The 24122-nt window shown below is 40.9% G+C and overlaps 2 protein-coding genes across 13 annotated transcripts; one reads left to right on the forward strand and one right to left on the reverse strand.

Moving 5' to 3' along the window:
- Window positions 1-1419: 1419 nt before the first annotated feature.
- RAD9B (RAD9 checkpoint clamp component B) lies at window positions 1420-16826 on the reverse strand. 10 transcript variants are annotated; one of them, XM_082230371.1, is made up of 11 exons: window positions 16806-16826; window positions 14644-14714; window positions 13643-13706; window positions 12756-12870; window positions 11852-11951; window positions 10537-10643; window positions 8802-8908; window positions 8366-8430; window positions 7724-7846; window positions 6518-6656; window positions 1420-4715 (listed from the first exon to the last, which is right to left on the reverse strand). In XM_082230371.1, exons 2-11 carry the CDS (start codon window positions 14673-14675, stop codon window positions 4590-4592), a joined length of 978 nt encoding a protein of 325 aa, XP_082086497.1. In that variant the 5' UTR covers window positions 14676-14714; window positions 16806-16826; the 3' UTR covers window positions 1420-4589. The 10 variants fall into 10 exon arrangements, with proteins under 10 accessions (XP_082086497.1, XP_082086496.1, XP_082086491.1 ...); XM_082230370.1 differs by lacking the exon at window positions 16806-16826 and adding an exon at window positions 16595-16797; XM_082230365.1 differs by lacking the exon at window positions 16806-16826 and adding an exon at window positions 16595-16797 and having other exon boundaries at window positions 13643-13792.
- A 112-nt stretch (window positions 16827-16938) lies between these two features.
- On the forward strand, window positions 16939-23060 carry VPS29 (VPS29 retromer complex component). Of its 3 annotated transcripts, XM_082230562.1 has the most exons (5): window positions 16939-17040; window positions 19952-19963; window positions 21170-21361; window positions 21666-21901; window positions 22642-23060. In XM_082230562.1, the coding sequence occupies exons 1-5, from the start codon at window positions 17038-17040 to the stop codon at window positions 22757-22759; spliced, it is 561 nt and encodes a 186-aa protein (XP_082086688.1). In that variant the 5' UTR covers window positions 16939-17037; the 3' UTR covers window positions 22760-23060. The 3 variants fall into 3 exon arrangements, with proteins under 3 accessions (XP_082086688.1, XP_082086689.1, XP_082086687.1); XM_082230563.1 differs by lacking the exon at window positions 19952-19963 and having other exon boundaries at window positions 16949-17040; XM_082230561.1 differs by lacking the exons at window positions 16939-17040; window positions 19952-19963 and adding an exon at window positions 20362-20703.
- The last annotated feature ends 1062 nt before the right edge of the window (window positions 23061-24122 follow it).

Genomic DNA, 24122 nt, shown 5'->3' on the forward strand with positions numbered 1-24122 from the left:
GTAGTAATTACTTCATAGTGGGGAGGGTGTGTGTGATTATGGTTATGAATCATGATTATGGCTCTGAAAGAAATAAGTAGAATTGGCTATTCATAATTCAGAACTAGATGTGCAGTTTGACACTGATAGAAAACCTCCATGAGGACAAACAAAATTGTTTTGTTAGATAAAAAGCCCATTTTAAATTCGAGAGGTCACAAATCATTCTGTAACTAGCATAGTTAAAACGATAGTTGAGACTCGTGTCGATACGAATTCTCTGGAGGCTTCCAAGTGCAGTGAGCCTCAAGATATATATGGTTTAGCGCAGGAGTTTTGTCTGTTACTAATTTGAAATACAAGATTAGTTCATGAACAGTATTGTGTGTCTATGAGAGAGAGAGAGAGAGAGAGAGAGAGAGAGAGAGTGTATATGTGTGAAGGTGCCTGTTATCATGCAGATGGAAATTTGGCATATCATTTATTTGCAAGGAGCCCTGTGCTGGCTGGATCTTTCTTTTAGAGAAATTTTTTTTCTAAAGATATTTCAGTTGCACTAAAGTCTGAAGAAGCCAGGGTGTTGAGAGTTTGGAATGGCATGCTGCCTGAGCACGATCTGATCTTGCTTTGTATGCCATAGGTAGCTAGGAAAGATAGAGGCATTAAAGTGGGCAGTCTTCTCTTTTGGGTTTGAGGAATTTGATGGTGTTTCAATGTATGTACTTCTGCTTGTACTCCCACAGCAATTGAAGTTGCACACATGCAAAACGCTGAATGAGCAACATTTACATTTTAGTAGCTTGGTGTACAGGATTTCCAGAATGACGTTTAATGATGTTTACAGGTATCTAATAGCCATTTTGCAATATAGCATTTCCTTTCATTTACATCCACTCGATCTAGTTTATTCTTCAGTAGCTGCAATCTCCTCCCTCCTTTTTTAAGCTCATGTAAAAACCAATCGCTATAAAGAGATATATTGGTCAGTTTTTCATAACTTTTTTGCTAGTAGAAAAGTACTTAGAAATGAAAAGCCATGTTTTATATAGCAGTTGGGTAATGTGGATGTTTAGATTCTGAGCTTGGCCAGTAAAGCAACCTTTTTAAGATGAAAGGGTTTTTTTACTGCCAGGTTTGTTGTGTTAAAACTGTAAGATTGAGGTTACCTCAGCCTGTTTAAAATATTTTTTTGTGGTTGTACTGTATATTTGCATAATTACGTCAAGCTTTTATTTATAATTATGTGACATGTACCATGTACATGTCACTATTTCAATGCATCCTACTTTTAACAGGCATTTCATTTACCATGAGAATGGGCAGAATCATTTGGAAGCTGTTTAAATTACTTTTTGTGAAATTGGCATCTTGATTTTTCTTAAAACATTCTTCTTTTTTGTCAAAATGCCTTAACCACTTAACGTAACAAAATGACCCCCCCCCCAGCATGGATACAGGGTGGAATAAAATGAAATAATAAAAATCATAGTGCTATAATTCAGAAATGTGGCAAATAACTTTGCACAAATCATTTCAATCCCTTATGTTACTTTAGCTGAACAAGTTATAACTGTCAATATTCAACTAGAAGGAATGTATTAATGCTGAAGTTCCAGACTTCTTTCCTGCTTTGCTAGAGGAGCAGTTATCCTTTCATTTGGACTTCCTTTGCATTTTTAATTACCAGTGTTTGCTATTGTTTATCAGAACAAGCCCTGATTAGTGATTGACTGGCCTCACCCACTTGCCCTTCCTTTTGGCCTTGGCCCTGACTTGGTGCCTCCATAGAGCAGGACAGTTTCCCTGCTTCATATTTCCTCTTCCTGCCTTTCTGCAACTACAAAGGATGACCCATCAATTAAACAAATGTGGAAAAGAAGGTGCTTCTTATGCCCAGATGGTCATGGCCTGGAGCCTTTTGCCACTGTTCTTGGATCTTGTTCTGAGTAGCAGAACTGTAACATCTGTTGGGATTGCTGGCCTTGCTTTGCTTAGAACAGTTTTTAGTCAAGCAGTATGTATAAAGCCATTTGTCTCTTCCAATGTTTTTTATGACGATCAAATTGAGTTTTTAAACTTTCAGATACTAAGTTTCCCCTTCCCCTCTCCAGACGCCAAAGACCAGTACAGTTTATAGCTTTTTGCCATCTGTTTTTAGAGCAATACTGTATTATAAAGAATTAATATTTCTATTACATGCTTGTCTTTTTTCCATTTTAAGATGTGCACTCAAACATATCTGAACCTAATTTCTTCCTATGAACTTAAGCTGTTTGCGCACAAATATCTTTTACAAAAGAAAAAGGCAGGACTCATGTACTTGTGAAAATAACATTTACCAATCCTCAAAGCAGTAGTGTTTCCTAACAACTTGTTTAGTGTTTTGGTTTGGCACAGAGAAGACATTCCATTTTGTGTTTTCTTAAATCTGAAATGCATGGGTGGAGCCTGCGGAGATATTACCTGCAGAATTGCTTTATAAAGAATCTGAAAGAAATTACTTGGCATAGCATCAACCTGCTTCACCCAGTAATGCAGTTGCAGCTGCAGGGCTTGCTATACGGGAATGCCTGTAATTGTGTTACTGAGTTTGTTGATATGAAGGCCTAGGCTAATGTGAAATACCCATATTAATGAAGGAAACGTAAGTCCATGGCTTTCCCTCAATTTGCTATTTCCACAACAAGTGGGGAAAACCTTGAAAATTGGGACCAGATTGGATATAGACAAAACTGTCCATAGTAAAAGCAAGCAAAGATGAAGACACTGTGAATGGAATTACTCTTTGTAATGGATTGCTTTTCCATGGGAAGCCAGGCTAAATGTAGACACTGACTTTTTCTTTTATTTGACAAAGCTGATATAATGAGGATGCCTTCTTGTTAAATGAGACTATCATTACCTGTGCTTACCTAAAAGGCAATTATGTGAATTGGATGTTTGAAGTATATAATTTGTGCAAGAATAGTATCTGTAAATACATTTTAATGAACTGTAAAGATATTTAATAAATAAAGTATTTATACAATATGCATGTGTGCTTGGGCCCAGGGTCTTTTAACTCACCATCCCCACTACTGACTCAGCTCCCCCCCCCCCATTCTAGGGGAACTTTACTCAGTCTTCAGGTCATCTGAACAAGGTTAATAGTATTTTATGTTGTCCCATAATAATCTGTATTGTTTAATAGCATATGACTTCAGTTTTATTGCTTAAGGGGAAGAATTTATTTCATACTGTCCAAGTAGGAAATAGGTGCAAAACAATAACACCTGAATTTTCTATTATTGCATGCAGTTCATAGACTTCAAACAACTGTCCCTCAAATCCTGCAGTAATATGGGCTGTCCTTTCAAATGCAGAAGTCAAAACAGAAAATATTGACAAACAATCCATAAGGAATTCCTCTTGCATAAGTTCAACCACAATAAAATGGAATCTCATTGTAACACATTTGTGTCCTTGTACAAGTTCTGCTCATTTTGGGGCTTGTGAAGGACAAGTTGCAGATGGTTATGCAGCTGGTGATTTCTTAAGGTGAGATGCAAAGGGAGACACTGAGCAATAAGCACTGATAGAAAAACCTTACATAATGGGGAAGGCAAAGAACCAAATATTTTTACTGCAAAAAGCAAAAACAGTTTGAGGGTTTGGGGCATGTAGTAAACAAATATGCTAGAGAAATGACCTGAATTTGCTACTTGGACTGTTTTTCAGTACAGTGAAATTTCAACAGCAGTTCAGTTCCCATTGTCCTTCACTGTGGGAGTTGAAAGAAAGTGAATCTTAAAGAAAAGCAGACTATGGAGCCATGTGACTAGTTGCTCTTTGTTAGGTTGCTGTGGGTAACTGCCTGTTACCAGGGCTGAAATGGCCAAATGCATTCTGACTTCACTGCTCTGAAAGGAGTATTGCTGTGACACAACACATGCTTATAAAATGAGGGAGGCTTCTAAGGCATTTAAATTTACTGGCATAATATACTATAAACACTTCAACACTACTGAGATGTTTTTCTAATAGACTTGAGCTAAAACCAGTTTATTGCTAGTTAATCTTGCACAATTTCGTTTAGAAGGAGCAGGAGAATGAAACTGGATGTATGCCATTTTTGCAACCAGTCATTTGTCTTAAGTTCTCCTGTGTCATAAATCAATCAAACATCAACATTAATGCAATATGTGTGTGTACTAACTGGCTTTGGTTCCCTCTGATATGCTTGGCTTAACTGAGAAGTAAATCTCATAAAATTACAGTTGTGATAACTTGAAGAAAAATTCATCCAAAAGCTTCTAGTTTTTTTAAAAATACAGGCATTTTAAGTGCGTTCAATGCATGCATGACCATGCAAACGTACATTGTCACAACCCAAAAGTGGCTGGAAAGGGGGAATGGTGGTGGAGCAGGCTTACATGCACTCCACAGACACGTGTGGGGGTCAGGAACATAACCCCCGTGCAAAACTGCCATCGCCTGCATTATGAAACAGTGGACTACAACAGAGTACACAAAAACACCTAAAATGAGCAGAAGCTCAGCTTGCCTGAACGCTGAACATACACACATTCCTTGGCGACCATCGGAGTTGGCAGATTGATACTTTGTCACTATTAAAAAGTTGGGGAGAGTTGTTCATTGCTAAAATCTTCTGTGTCGCTTGCTGTTGCCAAAGTGTGGAATACACGAGTTATATCTTGTTCCTTGGATGAAACTGCCCCAAAGAATAGGGAATGGAACTAGAAAAGGCAATAAAGGAAGTTAACTGCATTGCATCAGCCCAAACCCTTGAAATACTGCACATATATATTAGGGCCAAATGAGATGTGATGGCAGCAGAGCTGAATCTCTAAAGTGGGAAGAGTGGCATGTCTTTAAGATACGGCAGGAGCTGGCAACAAGTTAAACCCTTAATATGCCTGAAATTCTTTCAATATAACTTACTCATTCCATCCAGCTGTATGGGAGGGAGAGACTTCTGTGAACTGTTTCCATTCAAGTTGGTTATTACAAGAACTATGTAACTTAAAAAACTAGTAAAATTCCTTCCAGTAGCACCTGTATCTGAAGAAGGGTGCATGCACACGAAAGCTCATACCAAGAACTAACTTAGTTGGTCTTTAAGGTGCTACTGGAAGGATTTTTTTTATTTTGACTATGGCAGACCAACACAGCTACCTATCTGTTAAAAAACTAGTGTCTGCATTTGCTCATTTTTCTCTTCCATCCACATCCCTTTTTCCCTTTATGTTGGTGGGCCTGAGCAGAATGAATTGTCTTTTCATCAGTCTTATGTAAGCCCCTCTAGGAATAGTGGGGTTAAAATGCTTTAAATTATAGAATTCTTTTCTCCCATTTTTTTCTGGTGAGATTCCACAACTGGAAATAATATCCACTGGAATAAATAAGGGTGGGGTTTTTGGAGGGGAGAGGGAGGGCAGAAAGGTTCAGCTCTTTCACTCAGCCTCAATTTATCAGCCTGCACTCTAGAGATGTGGCATGCTCCATATTTGGTTGTTCTTCTGTCATGTTCGTTTTAGCATTAATGTATACAAATTTTGACCAAGATCCAAAAAGCTACAAGACGTTCCATGTGTCTGGGCATCCTTTTACTCAGCCCCTCATACCACATGCTATGCTGCCTTTAAAGACAGGTGTGACGTATGTATATGGTTGGGGTCTGTGTGAAGGAACAGTATCTAAAAGTACCCTTTTCAATCCCAACCTTTTTTTTTTGCTACCAAAATGGCTGGGTGTAGGAAGAGTCTGCTGAATTCCAAGTAGGTCTAAGTTATTTTCCCTCAATGTAAACAAAAAAGTTAAGCAGCTTAAGGCTTGTGGAATAGATAATCTTCCATTATAAACTGCAGTTGCTCTTGGGAGGGACAAAATACTGTTTCACGCAGTAATCAATCGGCCCTCTACTATTCAGCTGTTCATCCTACATATCCTGCATATTTTGAAAAGTGGTTTGTGCACCTGTCTCTTTTCTATAGGCTTGGCACATCTTGAGATACCATTGCCAAACTCTGCACCAGGGTTCCTGAACTGGGGGCAGCTGTCTTCCATCAATGCTGGATGCCACATGATTCATGATGGCAGACCAAAATGTCACTTTAGTGTGACTTACCCCATTTTGGGGCACAGGTCTGGTCACTTCTCAAAATATAATTGCCAAATTCAGCATGACTGTTTCCCAGGTGGGGGGCAGCAGTCTTTGTTGACATTTAAATGCAGGACACCATTTTGAATCAAGATGATGGACCAAAACACGACCTCACCTGATTTAAGGAGTGAAAACACAAATTACACTATCCGTTTAAAAATCACAATACTTTGGGGTTTCTAAAAATTCCCAGGCAGCAGCAGGCACTGCTTGCTACTAATGGAATAAATTTGCATAGGGTGGAACACTTCTGAATGGAGCACTACAAACATATCAAATTACCAATTTAATCCCAACGGAAATGTTGTTTTCCTTTTTGGGAGTGTCAAGCTGACTTCACTTTTATAAACCATTTCTATATGTCTTCAGCTTTACCTTATAATCCAAATCAGGTGGCACTGCTTCTTCCTCCATAATGGTGAAGCCATTTGCTGTAGTTGTGGTTGTTTCTGTCTTGCTAGTCTTTCTGCTGGAGATTATGGGGTCTTTATTGCTCCTCTTTAGTGCAGGGTTCCTAAAATGCCACAGAATTGAAAGAGTTATGTGCCTTTCCATTCCAGCAAAACAGCTACTCTCTGCAGCATTTGTGACCAGGACCTTTGTCAAGGTGGATCTCATACTGTTTTTGTCAGGCCTCTTCCACTGCTGCCTATTTTTTGCAGCAGTGGAGGATACCCTTAATGTTATGATATGTACCCTTCTCTGGGGCAGAAATAGTACCTCGGGTTAAGAACTTCGCTTCAGGATGAGAACAGAAATCATGCTCTGGCGGCGCGGCAGCAGCAGTAGGCCCCATTAGCTAAAGTGGTGCTTCAGGTTAAGAACAGACCTCCGGAACAAATTAAGTACTTAACCTGAGGTACCACTGTACAGCCACATACTGCAGTAACAATAATAAAACTAGCATCCACTGCATGGCAGTACTATACCAACTGGTGTAAAACTTATGACTAACAACAGAAATTAACAGGCAAAAAACTATTTTCTCTAAAATAATTCTGTCCTTCAAACTTGGTTCCATAATTTCCCCTAACCCAGTTTCCATGGCTCAGCAAATCTTAACTGTGAGCAAATGCAAAAGCACAAGCTGTATCCTCTCCTGAATTTAAAGAGACCTCACCTGGCTTCATCTGAAGGCCAAATGACTCATGACTTTCCATGCCTCTTTGCATCATAACCAGCAGAATTTATTTTAAAGAATATGCTTTGCATCAGTTGGAGGAGCTGATAATCCATGCAATTAGAGAAGGTGCAGGGGAGAGTTCAACCCTTTCTACCTAGGCTAAGGAAAATCCCTCAACTATAGCTAGTAATTGCTGGGCGAGACACACCATTGGTGCCCAAGGGGAATTCCCCTCCCACCACAATGCAACTGCCAGCTTTAGAACTGGGATTTTCCACAGGACCACAGCAGAGGAATTCCTCCTCCACACCTACTTTGATTCTGTGAGTTATCACAGATGGAAATGATATTTATTTTTATTTATTTATTTTAAACCCAAAGACTAATGTAACATCAACTGTAGTTTGGTCTTGAAGTCTAGCATTTTGCAAGCATTAAGTTATTTAAAAATCAATTACCTTTTCTGGCATTGCGAAAGCAAAGGCGATTCATGAGACGGTGTCCTGCCTTCAATATCTGCTAAGGTAGCCAAAACAAAACTGGCTTCTATGAGCATATCCTCAATGCTGAAAACAACTGGCCTATATATGTAAGAATAAGGTTGAGCTGAGAGCTACAGGCACATATAAGAATAGGTTGCATATCCATACATCTATACAGAAAAGTGAGGTGGCTACTGATACTGTCCTCTGCTCTTAAAAAGAGTTACTAAAATATTATTTGGCTTTGTCTTGTAGCATTACAGAACACAGTTAACATCCCCCCCCCCCAAAAAAAACCCCAATGAGCTTAAACACTCTTAGCTGTGTGTTAGATTCTGGGACATGTTTATGTTGTCATATGACGAGCACAATTTATATTCCATAACTTCGATATAAATTTGGTTGTGCATTTATGTGTGAAATGCATGTTCACTGCTAGTTTAACAAGTTTAAGCAATCTTAATTTTATTTATTTATTTATTTATTTATTTTAATTTATTACGGTCCAGAGACCCAACCAATTCTGCAATCTTAATTACTGTACAAGAGTAGCGATTACGGAAGTTCAAAGGAAAGATGATACTAAAATGCTATATACCAAAGTACCCATCAACCTACTTTCCAGAAACATCAAGATGAATAGAGACTGGAGCAGTGATGGCTTCTGCAAAAGTCAGAAGTCCCTAAATGCAAGTGAAAGATGTCAATTAGCTCAAATATGACACACTATGGAGCATTAGATTATTGTTTTAAATTTGTGTTGCAATGTAACTAGCTATTTTTTATTACTTGACCATGGGCAACTTGGAGGCTTCCAGCTGACCAATGACAGCAATAGGATGTTAGATTACAAGGATGCTTGGTCTGATCCAAAAGGACTGTTATGCCTACTGTGCTTAGAGATGCCAGTGTTTGACAGTCATTTCCCCATTATTTCACCACCCGCTATGCCCTTCAGCAAACCACCTAAACAAGACTTTGAAGCAGGTGCCCATGGAAGAGCAAAACTGTGTAATATTGAGATACATCAAGGAAATATAATTAGCAATATTACCCTTAGCTCTTTAAGGCAAAATGTGACTTCAGTGTCTACTCCAACCTGAAAGTATTCAAATTCTTCTGGATTGATATGTATCTCAGTGTGCATTGCCTTTGCAAAATCTGTTCAAAATCATGACAATGGCAGAAATTAAAAACAATGGAGCCCCAACCATAACAAATGTATCCAAGCCTTTGACAATTGAACATTGGTCATTTATAGCGAATATTCGTTCTGATCCAATGTAAGAGAGACATCCAGATACTGGGTGACCTCCTCCTCCTGTTCCCTACCTCCATGGCAGAGCCATGTGATGTGACCTTTAAGACCTAGGCTGGCTTGGCAGGCTTTGCCCCATGACTGAACCAATAACAGTGAGTAAAGACACTGAAGGAAAAAATGTTAAAGAAACAGAAAATGGGAGCCTCCTATGAGAAGACCTGGCACAGATGGGTGATCGTAACAGAAGTCATTATGTGACCATTTTTACACAGCAAAGCAACCTAAAGGAAGGTTGTAGCTGGATGCCTCCCTCATCCTGGACCAGATGCAACTGTTGCAGAAAGTGACCAATGTTCCATTCTCTGTCCAGTGAGAGGGAAACATCCCGATATGAGACTTAACCAATGCTACCTCCTTTTGCAAGAGGGCTGAAGGCAGCTGTTAGTTAAGGGCAGCACCTTTTTTCCTAGGAAAAAAGGTGCCAGAACTGCCCCCTCAGTGCTCCTCCCTCACTTGTGCACCCCACTGCATGCCCTGCAAGCCCTTCCGCAGTGAGCTGTTGCTGTGCTCACATTTTTCTTGTCTTCAAGCAGGTGGCACTGATTGTAACAATGATTTCCAGAGTAGCCACCCTGTTCACCTGAGGCACCATGTGTTGTTGGTGGCAGAGGCTGTGAGCCATGGGAGAAACGGCCACCACAAACAAGCCTCTGTCCACAAAAAGCATCAAACTGAAGACAGACTGAGGACACTAATGGAGGGTGAGGAGAAGGGTTACCTTTTTCTCCCTTGAAAGGTACATAGAAAGTCTCTCTTCCTACTTCCTCCTTGAGCTCTTTCTCATTACCTCTTTCAGATATTTTCAAAGCTCAAATTAATTATACTTCCAGTATTTACCCAAATCCTTTGGAAAAGCAAAGTGTGTACACTGGTGCACTTTCTTTCTGTGGGTGGGTGGGTGGGTGGGTGGGAGCGGGGATTGAGAAATAGCCAGACAGAGGGGATAGCAACCGCGGCATTTGCTCCAAATGTGCCTACGGATCTAAAAAGGTTGACAAACCCCAGATAGATAATACATTTATGCCAGCCAGGCAGATATTTCAAAATGGACTCCTTTTTTAGTATACGCGAGCAGAAATAATAGGTTATAACTTTGCTGAAACAGCCTAATGTGGGGAATGTTGATATATTATCAATTTCTGGCATTAATTGACTTCTAGTACTTACTTATTGCTTATTAATTGTTTATAAATAAACAGGAACACAGAATGCAATCACAACTTCACAGATCCTTACTGGGGGTTTTTTAAAGTTACCCTTTCTTCTGTTATTCTGGCATGTTATAAAATTCTGATGGTTACATTAAAAAATACCAACATATTTCTTTGCCATGACTGCTAAATAATAGTTTTAGGTCATATAATGTACAATACACTTTTCCTGAGAAAACATTATTGTAGTCTGAACATTCTTAATTATCACTTTATTGACTTATTTCTTAACCATACAATGAAAGTTCAATTCTTACCCATTTCCTCATCAGTGTAAGTCTTGAAACAAACTTTTACTGGAGTTACAGCTACAGTTACTTCATTTTGACAGGTTGGAAAATGAATCAGTATATCAGACAGCTGCCTAAGAAGTTTAAAAGGGTAATAGTGTTTCATATTACAAACAGCTCTCTATGCTTCTCATGAGTAATAAAAATTGGCAGCTCAGTCTCACTTAATCCATAGCATATTGATATTCCCTTTATCTAACTTTGGCTTATTTCCTTGTTCAATCTGTTCTCTTGAGATTGGGGAATCACAATAGTGCTTAAGGCAGGAATGGAGAATCTGAGGGCCTCCAGATATTGTTTGTCTATTTGTCTATATCTATATTTTAAAGATTGTGAAACTTCCTTTCACAGGAGGCTAGGCTGGCCCTGTCAGTTTTCCTTTAGCCTGCAGGCAAACCCAGGCCTTTGACCTCTAACTGACTGTTATGTACTGAAGTTCTCACCCTGGGCCAGCAGGGGGATGCTGTAGATAGTTATGCAAATAAGTTGTTGAAAGTGACGTTCAGTGATTGGATAGTTTTAGAAAGTTGCTACAGTAACTTTGTACTGGAGCTCTGTATAAGCAGGCTGACTGAACCCTTCAGTTCAGTTCTGTCCTGGCCTGTGAATAAACAAGAACTGTTTGAAGAATCGCTGTGTCGTCTGATATGTTCACCCACAACTTAACACTGACTATTATGGAATAGTTTTCTGTGGTTTGGTATTGTACTTTTTGTGTATGGGCACTTTTAAATAGTTTTAAGTACTTTCAGTACTTTTTAAAAAGAGGGTTACTCAGTGCTTTTTTTCTAGAAGAAGTGCCACACTTAACAACAACAACAAAAAGGTGCCGAAACTGCATACCCTTGAGTACCCCCTGAAAAAAGCACTGGGTTTAAAAAAAAATTTAAAAATTAGAGACCTTAGAGACCAACTAAGTTTGTTATTGGTATGAGCTTTCGTGCGCATGCACACTGTCTGTTTGCTCATTCTCTATGAACACGAGTCAGCTCTTGAGATATCATCACCTAATGTGGCATGAGGGTTTCTGAGGTGGAGGTGGCACTCTCTGTCAATGTTTGGATGCTAGCTGCCATTTTGAATCAAGATAGCAGACCAAAACGTGACTTGGATTGACTTCGTCTGAATTTTGGTGTAACTGGTCCAAACTCACAAACTGCACCATCCATTTTCGAAATCACAACATCATTTAGCTTTTAAAAATACTTGGGCAGCACCAGGCACTCATCACTAGTAATATATTTTAAAATTAGGTGTGCTGGTAGTATGTTAACTCTATTACCTTGACTGAATCTTCATTGCATTGGGGCACAAATGCTTTGCAAACACAGCTTGCAATGGTTCACATTCTTGAAAAGCTAAGTTATGAGTTTTCACAACACCTGAGGAGAGAAGATAAGGATGGAAATGAGCAAGCCTGCATATTAGCATTGTAAATCTCCAACAATTTGACTTCACTCCTGAAGGCGTACTCTTCCACTGGATGCCAACCAATAGTGCCCTCTGGTGGGCACTGAGAGCTCAACATCTTTTTAATAAAAAGTATGTGTAAGGTTCTCTTTGGAGTTAAGAAACAGTATTAGTTTAACTAGGCCATTTTGTTACATAGTGTATCTCTAACAACAATTATGAATGCAATAACGGAAGCACATTATCTTTTTTCTACAGTGTGGAAAAGATTCATTAGACATACCTCTATAAGATGTCCCCTATTTTGCGGGACTCCGATTTAAGAAAATGGGGCAAGATCTATCAGTGCATAAGACGCCCCCCCCCCCAATTCTGGACGTTATTTTTAAGGGGAAAAACCTAGTCTAATACCGGAAAAATACGGTATTTCCAGAGGTACAGCCATTTTAGTCTATTGCAGTAAAACGTTTTACAGCTAAAATGTTTTAAGGCTGCTAATGAATTTATTTTGGCATGAGCTTTGATGGACTTGAGTACACATATTTTTATTGCTTACTTTATTAATTTATTTGTGCTGGAACCTGAAAACTTATTCTGCGGATATCAGGTGCTGTTTTGGAAAGTTCCAGGTCTAAGAAATGCAAGTCCAAAGTCTGTCAGAAAACAGAACTAAGTTGTGTTATTGTTTGGATCCTGACCTAGATTTATTTATTTTTTAAAAAGCTTGCCTTTCAGCCCATAAAACCTAAAACATAATGTGCCAACTACTGACCTACCATGTTTGCAGAAAAACTGGAATACAACATGGCAGTCATTAAAGTTTGTATAGATGTTGCATTTCTCTATGTTCCTTTCCACTGTGTTTAAGCACCGAAATATAGGCAGGACAGCCTGAAATTTTTTAAAAAGAAAGAATTAATGCAGAGATCAGAGCAAAACTAGCCCTTAAAAACAAGATTATATATGGTAAAAAGTTTGGCTACTAGCATTTAAATAAACAGGATTAAATAAAAATTCATTAGGAAGTACATAAGGAAGACCTAGATAGATGTGCTAGTTTTAGATAGCACTGTTTGTTATTATTGTGTGCTAATAATGTTGGGGAACAAAATACATTTTTCAAACATTCTAGAAGCTTCAATAGAAACAATTTATTACTGGAAGAAAAACTACATGTAGTTCAAAAACTATTTTTAGTGGAAAGTTGTGTTTTGTCAAGTGGGACGCGGGTGGCGCTGTGGGTAAAACCTCAGTGCCTAGGACTTGCCAATCGCATAGTCGGCAGTTCGAATCCCCGCAGCGGGGTGAGCTCCCGTCTTTCAGTCCCAGCTCCTGCCCACCTAGCAGTTCAAAAGCACCCCTAAGTGCAAGTAGATAAATAGGTACCGCTTTATAGCGGGAAGGTAAACGGCGTTTCCGTGTGCTGCGCTGGTGCTGGCTCGCCAGAGCAGCTTCGTCACGCTGGCCACGTGACAGCACTGGCCCCTGGCCTCTTATGTGAGATGGGCGCACAACCCTAGAGTCGGACACGACTGGCCCGTACGGGCAGGGGTACCTTTACCTTGTGTTTTGTCAAATCCCACCAACACACCACAATACAGAAAATAGAACTGTGGTTTTTTGGTGTAAAATAGTATAGATTTTCTCATCCTCTGAGACTTACCTTTATTACTAATTTGTATGCAAGGTGTGTGTGGTTTTTATTCAAACCCAATTCAGGCGTATTTCTACAGGAATAGTGATGAAAGAAGATGGATGAAAAAAAGACACAGGCATAGGCTGACTGAGAAGAATTCACCGACCTGAGGGAAAGCTATGAATAGACAAAATCAGCATGAAACCACAACTTGAAATAACAAACAAACAAAACATTTATCCTATGGTAGTATTTAGGGCATTAGGTGTTATTGTTATTAAAAAAAACTCTTAAGCATCTAAAATTTTCTAGACACTGCAGATACTGAGGAGCCTTTGCATCTGTAGATCTTTGTAGCTATGCGTATATATAGGATATGTGTAAGTTTGCACTTAATAATAATTTTAAACACCATTAAATAATATTTATTATTTATTATCATTATTTGTATATGTATATGCAATTTGTATATGTAGATAATAAACACCATGCTTTTAACCTTGCTACCTGGAATTTACTGACACAACAGGTGTGTGATGCCGCTTCTCATACTTCAAATATCTACTCAAACCCATCTTTTTTTCTTTGTACCCTACATAGCAATCCTCCTGGAATTCCTCCTGGCTATTGCTATTCCTAGGATGCCTTGGCATTGGCAGGAGGATCCCTGGCTCTAAAGATGTTTCAAAATATGCTATATTTTGGGGGGGAGATATTTAGTCATGCTGGCCACATGACCCGGAAGCTGCTCCCTCAGCCAATAAAGCGAGATGAGCGCCGCAACCCCAGAGTCGGCCACAACTGGACCTAATGGTCAGGGGTCCCTTTACCTTTACTATTTTATTCTTGTATTCCATTGTGCTGTATTGTGTTGTATTTTCTCAGTTTAAGTTGTTATACTGTATATACACACTGTATTTCCTGTTTTGTAAACTATTTTGTAAGACTGTCTTAAGTGGTATATAAATATATTAAATAAATGTTTAATTCCATATTCATTTTTTTCTAAATTTTGAATGTTTACTTACTCCTTTTTCAGTAGGATCGAACCAAAATTCATCACTGATACGTGCTATGGCATGTATGGCCCTTCCAAATACTGTAGATGAGATTTCAAAAGATGCATTAGTGTTTTCACATTTCAATATGCAATGCAATCTTACATGTGTTGGTTCAGAAGTAGACCCAACTGGGTACCGTAAGAAGACATACTGACTTGCTGGGAATAAGTCACTTTGAGCAAAACAGGACTTACTTCTGAATTGATCGTTAGCTATATAAGAAACCCAAAATAAATTAGGGTCATTAAGAGAAAGCACCTTAATCAGAAACAAACAAAAGGAGAAAAACAGGGATTTATACCCAATTGTGTGCTATTATGGAGCAGGAGTGAGAAACACTCATTTTCCCATTAGAACTCTTAATGACAGCATTCAGCCTGTTCATTTTAATTCCCAGCATGTGTATCCTTTATAAGCTTGCCCTCCCATACTCTACAAAGTCAGGAAACTGAAATATTGGTGTCAACAACTGAGGTGATAATTAAAAGGCTGGAATTTTGATTGCAAATTCAAGAATAGGAGGTAGCTTTTGGAGCAGAACGATGTGAGCATCTACAACCAATATTTAAACAGGCTCCAGGACCTTCCTCTGCAGCCCCATTTTTTTGATTCAAAATGGAAGTTTAATTACCACTTCACAGCAGGGGCCTCCGTCTCATAATTTGTACTGATTTGTTAGTCCCTGCGACACGACTGAGGTCATTTGTGTCTATTTACTTAATTTCTCGCCACTACTAGTATCATTTAAAGCTTCAATTGACATGGCTCAAGACGCTTTTACAAATGCTTTCGTGTGATTAACTCTTGGCTCAACCTGATACATAGCAATGGTATACCATGTATCCAAAATATAGTAACATGGCAAAATATGTTATGTATATGTGTTTGTGTGTTGGTTAGTTGTTGGCATCTGGCTATTTTCGCAGCATCTTTAGCATAACCAAAGTGACTTTCCCAGGGAGGGGAGTCCCTAAATGGCCAAAGACTTGAGACAGTATATAAAATAAGTATTTTAACACCAATGGCTTGATGTAGATGTCGGCCTCTACCTATGACATATGAATATACGCACGAGTAAAATTCAGCACCCGCGACAAATGCCACACAATAGGCAATGCAAAAAAAGAAAGCATATATTGGAAAGAAATACTGTAGTAAGAGCAAATGACTAGCTGGTTGTATTTCAGTCCCTTCTTTCTACTCAGGGGCTCTATGGCAGGCATACAACTCTGCAAATTTTAAGAAAATAAATATTGAACACCGTAACTGACGCAGTATGAGGTGATTTGAAATTGACTTTCTGTAAACAAGAGATGCTCTCTAAAAATTTACAAAACCAAACTACTGCGTAAATGAAAAGTGCCTCAAAGGGTTTGTGGCTTATGCTCCTATTATTCTCTGTCTGCCTTGTGCGGTTTTTAATACGTTGGACTTTACATTTCAGGAGCGGTATTATTCATAATTGCCTCAGCTGGAAGCTCTACACCCATTTTAGGGCGGGGGTGGGGGAACTCGGCTAAACTTGTATTTTATTTTATTTTTCGCATCTAAGCAGCTGAAGGATCCAAAAGCGGAAACGTGGAAGAATAGCGTGGGATTTAATCGACATTGTTTCGTGAGGCACGCGGGAAAAGAGTCTGAGGGACCCAAAATGATAACTATTGTTAACGTTCGCAATTTCTGTCACCATCCGGGGCGGCGCTACCTCGAACACCCGCAGCCCCGAAGCCGCACTTCATGGCGAGGCGACGGCGGCGACCGCAAAAAGCGGAGCAAAAGCGCCTTTCCCGCCTCGCCCCCCTCAGCGGCGCCTCACGAGCCGCCCGCAAAAAAGGCGGGAAAACCACTCTGAGGGAAGACGGAGTTAGAAAAAACGGGGAAGGCGTAGAGGTCACGAGGTGGGCGACAGCCATCTCACTTCCGGCTCTCATTCCGACGACGACGCAGCTGCCCACTCCGCCTCTTAGATGGTGCCCTCCGGCCCACCTTCTACTTTCGCATTGGCAGGTGCGCAACCGGGAACCGAAAGTGTCTATCGGTCCTCTTTGCGGAACCTGCTTCCCTTTGGCCTCGCCAGCGCCCGGATGTAGGACCTCCCGCCTTCTCTTTCTCTCCCCCCCCCCGCCCACCTTTGCCCTTTTTTGATTCGGAAACGAACGGGCCCCGCCTCTTCAGCTCTGATTGGCAGGGGCCTCCGCAGCCGCAAACCGTCCTGGGTCTTAGCTTGTGGTTGTTTTTTGCGTGTGCGCTTTTTATTGTCCCGCCTCTGCTTCCGTAGGCCTAACTTCCGGCTTGGCACACCGGAAGCGGCGGAAGGCAGACAGGAAGGCGGTGCAGGAGCGGCACGGAGAGCCCCCCAAGATGGTGAGTTGCCCTGAGAGGGCGAGGGCGGCGCGAAAGGCCGGGGCAAAGGCCCAGCCCCGTCTCTTCCTCTTCCCTCGGTGACTGGGGGACGGAGCTGTCCGTCTTCGTGGCCTCCTGCCTCGGCCTGGCGCCCCTCGAGGTCTCGCTGTGCTCACGGCTGCCCTCCTGCTTGCCGGCCGGGCTGGTGAGAGGCGGAGCCCGGCAGTGCACGGAGGGCCGCGGTGAGATGCAGCTGCTGGGCACTGTGGGCCCTCCGGACGCTGCTGGGCACCCGGCTCCCAACAGCCGCAGCCAGCGTGGTCGGGGGTGTATTTGGCTTGATGCTATTTAACATCAGAGTATGTTTCACTTCGTTAAATGGTTCCTCCCATGTTGAACGCCCAGGATTCCCAGGCTGGCCTCGTGATCGGCATCGGGGTGGTGCCTTCAGACCTTACGTTAGGTTCAGGGGTGGGGTTTTTTGGGGTGTGTGTGTTCTTAAATAACAAAGCGTCTGTTGGTCCTCAAAAGATGGACAACGTTCTTCCTGTGGCATGATCACTGCCCTGCCACTGTTATGAGGATTACTGAAGATCCTGAAGAACTAAGGATTAACTTCACTCCCAGTCAGAACACTTCCTCTGTCCCTGAAGTTCTCGATTTGCTTATATAGCACCATTAGTGTGGTAGCACTTTTTAGTGAGGCAAAAACTCAGTGATATATGCAAAATGGTTTGAGAAAATGACAGTGTTGTGATATTATCTCTTCCAAATACATTTTGCAGCCAGTAAGCTTCCCTGAAGATTTGCTGAGTTTCTTCTGATTTTGTCCTGCTTTAAATTAACAAGTTTTGATTCCCTTCCTGCAATACTCACATACAGTGGTACCTTGGGTTACAAACACCTCGGGTTACAAACACTTCGGGTTACAGATTCCGCTACCCTGGAAGTAGTACCTCGGGTTAAGAACTGGCAGCGGGAGGCCCCATTAGCTAAAGTGGTACCTCAGGTTAAGAACGGTTTCAGGTTAAGAACAGACCTCTGGAACGAATTAAGTTTGTCACCAGAGGTACCACTGTACATTCATGGTGTTTATGGCAATAACTTTTCTCTCATAATTATGCTTGGCTAACCCCCTTAGATGCATTACAAATCCATGAACTGAGCCATCTTGTGCTGTGTGTCAGTATAACATGAAACTTACTGATGGGGATAGTCAGGAACCAGGCGTGGGGAGGCAGGTTGTGAATAAGTGACAATGCTTGCTGGTACAAGGAATTTTATCCCTGGTAGAAATTGCTTGGTTCCAGACAAGCAGCTTGATCTCCCCCCCCCCCCCTTATTGCACTGAAACAGCCATGGAAGCATCTTGTGAAAGTAAACAGAGCTGGACAGCTCCTGTAGTGCTCAGGTGCAGGTCTGTGTCTGCAAAGATTCTTGGGGTGGGGGTGGGAATTTCAACTCCTTGAGAGCACTGGCTAATACTTCAGCCTATCTGGCTGTAATTATATGCTTGAAAATCTTGGAGCAATGCCTGATGAAATCTTTGTGACCAAAAAGGTTGGCTGAATAAGATTTTCAGTAGTTAGGAAAGGGGCATCAGCTTCCTCCACAACTCTTTCACCCTGCCCATGGTTAGCAAAACCAGAATAAATTATGCAAAAACAGTAGGTTTTGGCTATGATAAGGTGTAATGCGTCAGTAAATAAATTTGGAATCACTCAAGAGAAATCATTTAGTTCTGCATCATTTGTACAGGTTGCAAAATTTGTCATGATGCAGAGTGCAGAGCTCTGTTCATAAGAGCTTTTCTGAAGTGGGACCAGAAGCCAGAGCCTCAAAACATTTGAGGGGAAGGGCTCTCTTTACACTATTGAAGGCTCTGAGCATTGGATACAGCCCTTTTGTATCACTGACCGAATAGCATCAACCTCAAACCCAACTGGATCTCCTATAGCAATACGGCAAGAAAGAGGATTTTGTGAATAAAAACTTGGTTCTTACTCCTCATTGTAAACTAAAATGAAGTGGGTCTATGGAGAGTCATTCATGAGCTAATGCCAAAAATCCTGTATCTGATTTATACTACTGTGAACCCATTTCTCTGTATTTGTTCAATATAAGGGTTAGCTCCTTTTCACATCACCAAGCCTATAGAGCTCTCCCTTCCACAGAAGTGAATGGGGAAGCCAATATGGGCAGTGGACTCCTACATCTGCATGGTGAACTGTGTTGCATGTAAAAGGCTTTAGTGGAGAACCTGTGGCATTCCAGTTATGATTGAACTCCAGCTCCCATCTCTCCTAGCCAGCATGGCCAATGGTCAGGGATGATGGGAGGTGGAATCCAACAAATGCACAGAGGGTGACTGCAAGAGATTAGGATCTGTTCAGGGAAGACTAAGAAAACCCTTCCATGAATGTTAGGGATGGGGACTTTTTTCAGGCAGAGGGTCACATTCTCTCATGGGGAACACAGTCCAGTGGGGGCACATTGCAAGTGGTGGGTGGGGCAAGAAGCAAATGTGGGTAGACTTACCTTTATACAGTAGACTAAAATGTAGGAGGTTTCTGCACTTGCCCACATCTCTCCATTCTCCACTCTGGCAAACAAGGGGCATCTTCACAATTCAGGGACATATTTCAACCAGGCAAAAGCACTCAAAGAGAACATGAAGCAGAACCATTTAAGAAGTGGTGGCATGAGATTTTCCAGCCCTGCTTTATGAAATCAGTTGCATAAATCAATTTTTTTTTTAACATTTCCTTTCCTAACATTCAAATTTAGTTGATGATTTGCCTATTAATTTGGCTTGAGATGTTTCCTTTTCTGTTGCATCCTTTTTATTTAACATTGTTCATGTCTCACCCTGTTTTTTTCCATTCCCCGCTCCCCGCCCCCTGTCTGCAATCAACTTCTTCATCCAAATAAGGCTGGGCACAGAGTAAGTTTGTTCATCTTGGCCTGTTGCTAACGTTGGTGGTGGTAGGTGACAACCCACTTAGTGGCTATTAGAATGCATAAATTTATACAGATTCAAGAGCAATGTCTTGCTAGCTGCAGATGATGCTGCAACTACAGTTTTGGGGTGTGGTCAAACTCTTGCATCATGGTGCTTCATTGTGATGACTTTGTAAACCACTGTCTCAGTTTAGAGGACCCTATCAGCTGTTTCTAAGTGAGAAGATTGATAATGGCAGACAAGTTCTTCGCTGCTGACTGCAGCAACAGGGGAGTTTGGGGTGTGCTCTACAACACAGTATGAGGATGAGACCCTGTAGGCTTGGCCAGCACTACATGTGAGTTCTGCGCATACTTTGGCAAAAGTAAGTTGGCATTCTCATTGCCAGGGACCGGGGTTTGGAGCTTGATGCGCTGGTGAGCTTAAGCTGATAAGCATTTTGTGGCCCCAGTTAAGTGTCCTCAGCTCCTTTTGCCAACATCAGGGGCAGTTTAATGCTCTGTATTACCACTGCCTGTCTTGCTTACGACACACCCCATTTACCTGCATCTGACTTCTGCAAGGCATTGTGTGGTGTCACTGCACCAAAGCAACAGCCAAAGCAAAGTGTTACTACAGAATTGTCTGCTTGCGTGCTGGAAAAAAAATGTATCTGGGGGCGAGATGACTCTGTCATCTTGAGACGGAGTGCCAACTTGAATAAAATAGGGGGGGGGGGCAAGGTGAGCCCTGCCCTGAATAATGGATCACAAGACATGGCACACCCAAACCATTTGAATGGCAGTGGCCATCAACTTTGGAAGGGGTGCGGACCTAATATTTTATTGGGGAGTTGGTGCCTTTGTCTTGAGATAACAATGAAATTACTTGGATGGGTGAAGTCCTCACTTTTCAAGGATGAAAAACTGTGGTTGCCATGTTTGGCCTTCATGCCAGATTTAACTGCAGTGGATTCAAAAACATTTTAAAACAGTCTTAATATCCGAGTGTCACAGGATTTGGAAGGAATTACAAAGTGCAATAAGGATGCGGCAATCCCACTGAAATTTAATGGGGCTGCCTTCGTTTTAGGGAAACATTATCACTTTGTAAGTGAAGGAATCACGGACAAGACTGGGAACTCTGAAAGTTTCGTGACATGTTGCTGGAGACTTAAATGTGTTGTCTTTCCTTTTACTCTTTTGTAAGTTGGTTTTAGTGTTGGGAGACCTTCATATCCCGCACCGCTGCAACAGCCTGCCAGCTAAATTCAAGAAGCTGCTGGTTCCTGGAAAAATTCAACACATTCTCTGCACTGGAAACCTCTGCACAAAGGAGAGCTATGACTACCTCAAGACTTTGGCTGGTGATGTTCATGTCGTTAGAGGGGATTTTGATGAGGTAACTCAACTCCTGGGTGGGGAAAGATGGTAGATTTCTGTTTGTGTTGTGCTGTTCTTTTTAGTTTAATTACAGAACTATTGACCTTGCAAGTCTGTTTGATATCACGTGGATTGTCTTGAGTAAACGGGATGCGTGTATTTTGCATCTGACAATAGTACCCTTTTAGCCCACCAATTAACATGCTGCCATGCTGTTATTCTTAAGAATACAAAATGGCCTTTTTCTTTGGAATTGATAAAACAGAAAGGGAGAATGGAGTCTTGGTGCATATGTGATTTTTGTGTTGTCGCTTTAATCCTAGAACTTGAATTATCCTGAACAGAAAGTTGTAACTGTTGGACAGTTTAAGATTGGACTGATCCATGGCCATCAGGTTATTCCATGGGGTGACATGGCCAGCCTGGCATTACTTCAAAGGCAGTTTGACGTGGACATCCTAATTTCAGGGCACACACACAAATTTGAAGCATTTGAACATGAAAATAAGTTCTATATCAACCCTGGATCAGCAACAGGAGCCTACAGTGCTTTGGAAAAGTGAGTTGCTATATACCACAATGTGCTTGTCATTGCTAACTACAGTTAGTTGACTGAGGTACTCATGGCTGCTTGTTCTTTGCTATCAGGTTGGATTATTGCATAAATTTATTGTAGATTTGGGTACAGGAAACATTCCTGAATCGAGTCTTAGAATTTCTTTGCAGTTTGGAATATTATTTTGATATCAAAGCACATAAGGGACTATGTGCAGTTGAACTTTCCCCAAAATTTTGGTCACTTTTAAAGTCTTAACCAATAAATAAAATAATAAAATACAGCTTGTTTGTGTTTCAGTAGGAGTACCAAGTTGGTTCGTATTTTGCTTGATGTAACTTAAGAGATGTTTGGTGCTAGAGGATAAAGCAGGAGATATGAGAACTGTACTGAATTATATTTCCTGACTAAGGCTGCAGAAATGTCAGCTGATGTCAGGTGGTTATTTGAGGATGCTAGTGGGATTCACTTAAGACCATCTTGTACGGGGATCATAAACCTGTGGACCCTCCATGTGTTCTTGAACTACACCTCACATCATCCCTGACCGCTGGGGGTGCTGATTGGCACTAATAGGGGGTCGAACAAACAGCTAGCAGACCATGGGGTCACCATCCCCCAGTGAGTTCAGTGGGACATTCTCTTAAACAAAGGGGCCGAGAATTGGTAACTTTAGCTTTCAAAGAATTTGCTGAGTTCCGATGCAGTCATTAAAATAACACTCACATGTTTTTTTTCTACAGCAACATCATTCCTTCATTTGTGCTGATGGACATCCAAGCTTCCACTGTTGTTACTTACGTTTATCAGCTGATTGGTGATGACGTGAAAGTAGAAAGGATTGAATACAAGAAATCTTAAAGCAAATTGCTCAACTTGGCTTTTCTCCGGGGGTTTCTTTTTTTTTGGGGGGGGGGACAATATGCACTCAAGAGTCCACAGTGTTTCCAATATTGTTAACTTAGGAAATGAGTCCTCTTCCCCTACTGTAGACAGCAAACTTTTACAGCACTTGACTTACTAAAAGTCTGCCTTGGCTTAACTCTTTTCTTTTGCCTAAAAATTATTCATGTCTGTAAATACCGTTCCAAGTGCACAGCAAAACTCTGTCTGTTCATATGAACTATTCCCAGTATTGTAATAAACACTTGTTTAACTTTAATTTGATTAAGCTAACATTATTTATAAAATATATCACAAATCAAGAAACAAAACCCCAAAATAAATACAGGTCTTTTGTTTTACTCATTACACTGCGTTAGTGTAGGAATACCAAATGAGTTTACTATGTCATAGTGTAATAGTGTAAGAAACAACTTCTAGAAGATAAAAAAGGTGTTGCTTGTTTTTCTACTAGTAATGGCAAGGCTTCTATGCCAGCTCACTGAAATACCTCCGGAGGAGGAAAAAAGCAGCAGAATTCTTTGGTTACTGAATCCTAATTTCCAGACTGACAGTATTGTTTACTGTAATGTATTCAAAATATGGCCTAACAAGTTTCAGCCAAAACTACTGGACCTTGTTCAGCTCTAAGCTCCTTTGGGAGAAAGGTTGGGATACAAAATTAATAAATATAGAATCAGAGAGTTGGAAGGGAACACCCTGTAACGCAGGAATCGCAGCCAAAGAATCCCTAACAGGTGGCCATCCAGCTTCTGCTAAAAAACCTCCAGTGAAAGAGAGTTCACCTCCGTTCAAGGTGGTCCGTTCCACTGTTGAATGGCTCTGACCCTCAAAAACTTATTCTTAATGTTTAGTCAGAATCCCCTTTCTTGTAATTTGAATCCATTAGTTTGGGTCCCAGGAAAGTTAATGGTGGGGTTGGGTTTTGGTTTTGGTTTTATCAGCTTCACAAGATATATTGTCCTCTGGAAGAGTTGTTCTAGATTATCTTAAAATACTCTGTTATTTAGGGCTGCTGCATCATCCATTCCTGTACAAAAGATGTACACACAGTGATTAGCAGAAAACATCTCAATATATCTGAACTATGCAAAAAATTAAAAATGCATATTGACCGAAGCGGGACGTGTTTTCCTAAAATCATAATACCTGTAGGGGTCTTTTTTGGTGGGGTGGGGGGAAAGTTACAAGTTGGCATACCAAAGACTGAAATGTGATTTCTGCAAGAGGTATGGTTCCTGCAATCTACTTGATATGTACCACATGCTAGAATGGGACTAGGTTTTGGTAAGTTGTTCTGAAGGTGGAATATTTATTATCC

Source organism: Podarcis vaucheri, assembly GCF_965113315.1.
Source record: "Podarcis vaucheri genome assembly, chromosome: 7".
Taxonomy (NCBI): domain Eukaryota; kingdom Metazoa; phylum Chordata; class Lepidosauria; order Squamata; family Lacertidae; genus Podarcis; species Podarcis vaucheri.

Bases quoted from the DNA above. Each gene is read 5' to 3' on its own strand.
- RAD9B (XM_082230362.1), bottom strand. From the start codon at position 16,415: ATGAAGTGCGGCTTCGGGGCTGCGGGTGTTCGAGGTAGCGCCGCCCCG. The intron at 13,793-14,643 runs GTAAGTAAACAT...GTCTATTCATAG, and splicing joins TCGATCCTACTGAAAAAGGA to CTTTCCCTCAGGTCGGTGAA. The intron at 12,871-13,642 runs GTAAGTCTCAGA...AAAAAATTTCAG, and splicing joins CATACAAATTAGTAATAAAG to GCTGTCCTGCCTATATTTCG.
- VPS29 (XM_082230561.1), top strand. From the start codon at position 20,476: ATGCTCTGTATTACCACTGCCTGTCTTGCTTACGACACACCCCATTTA. The intron at 20,704-21,169 runs GTGAGCCCTGCC...CTCTTTTGTAAG, and splicing joins AAATAGGGGGGGGGGGCAAG to TTGGTTTTAGTGTTGGGAGA. The intron at 21,902-22,641 runs GTGAGTTGCTAT...TTTTTTCTACAG, and splicing joins GCCTACAGTGCTTTGGAAAA to CAACATCATTCCTTCATTTG.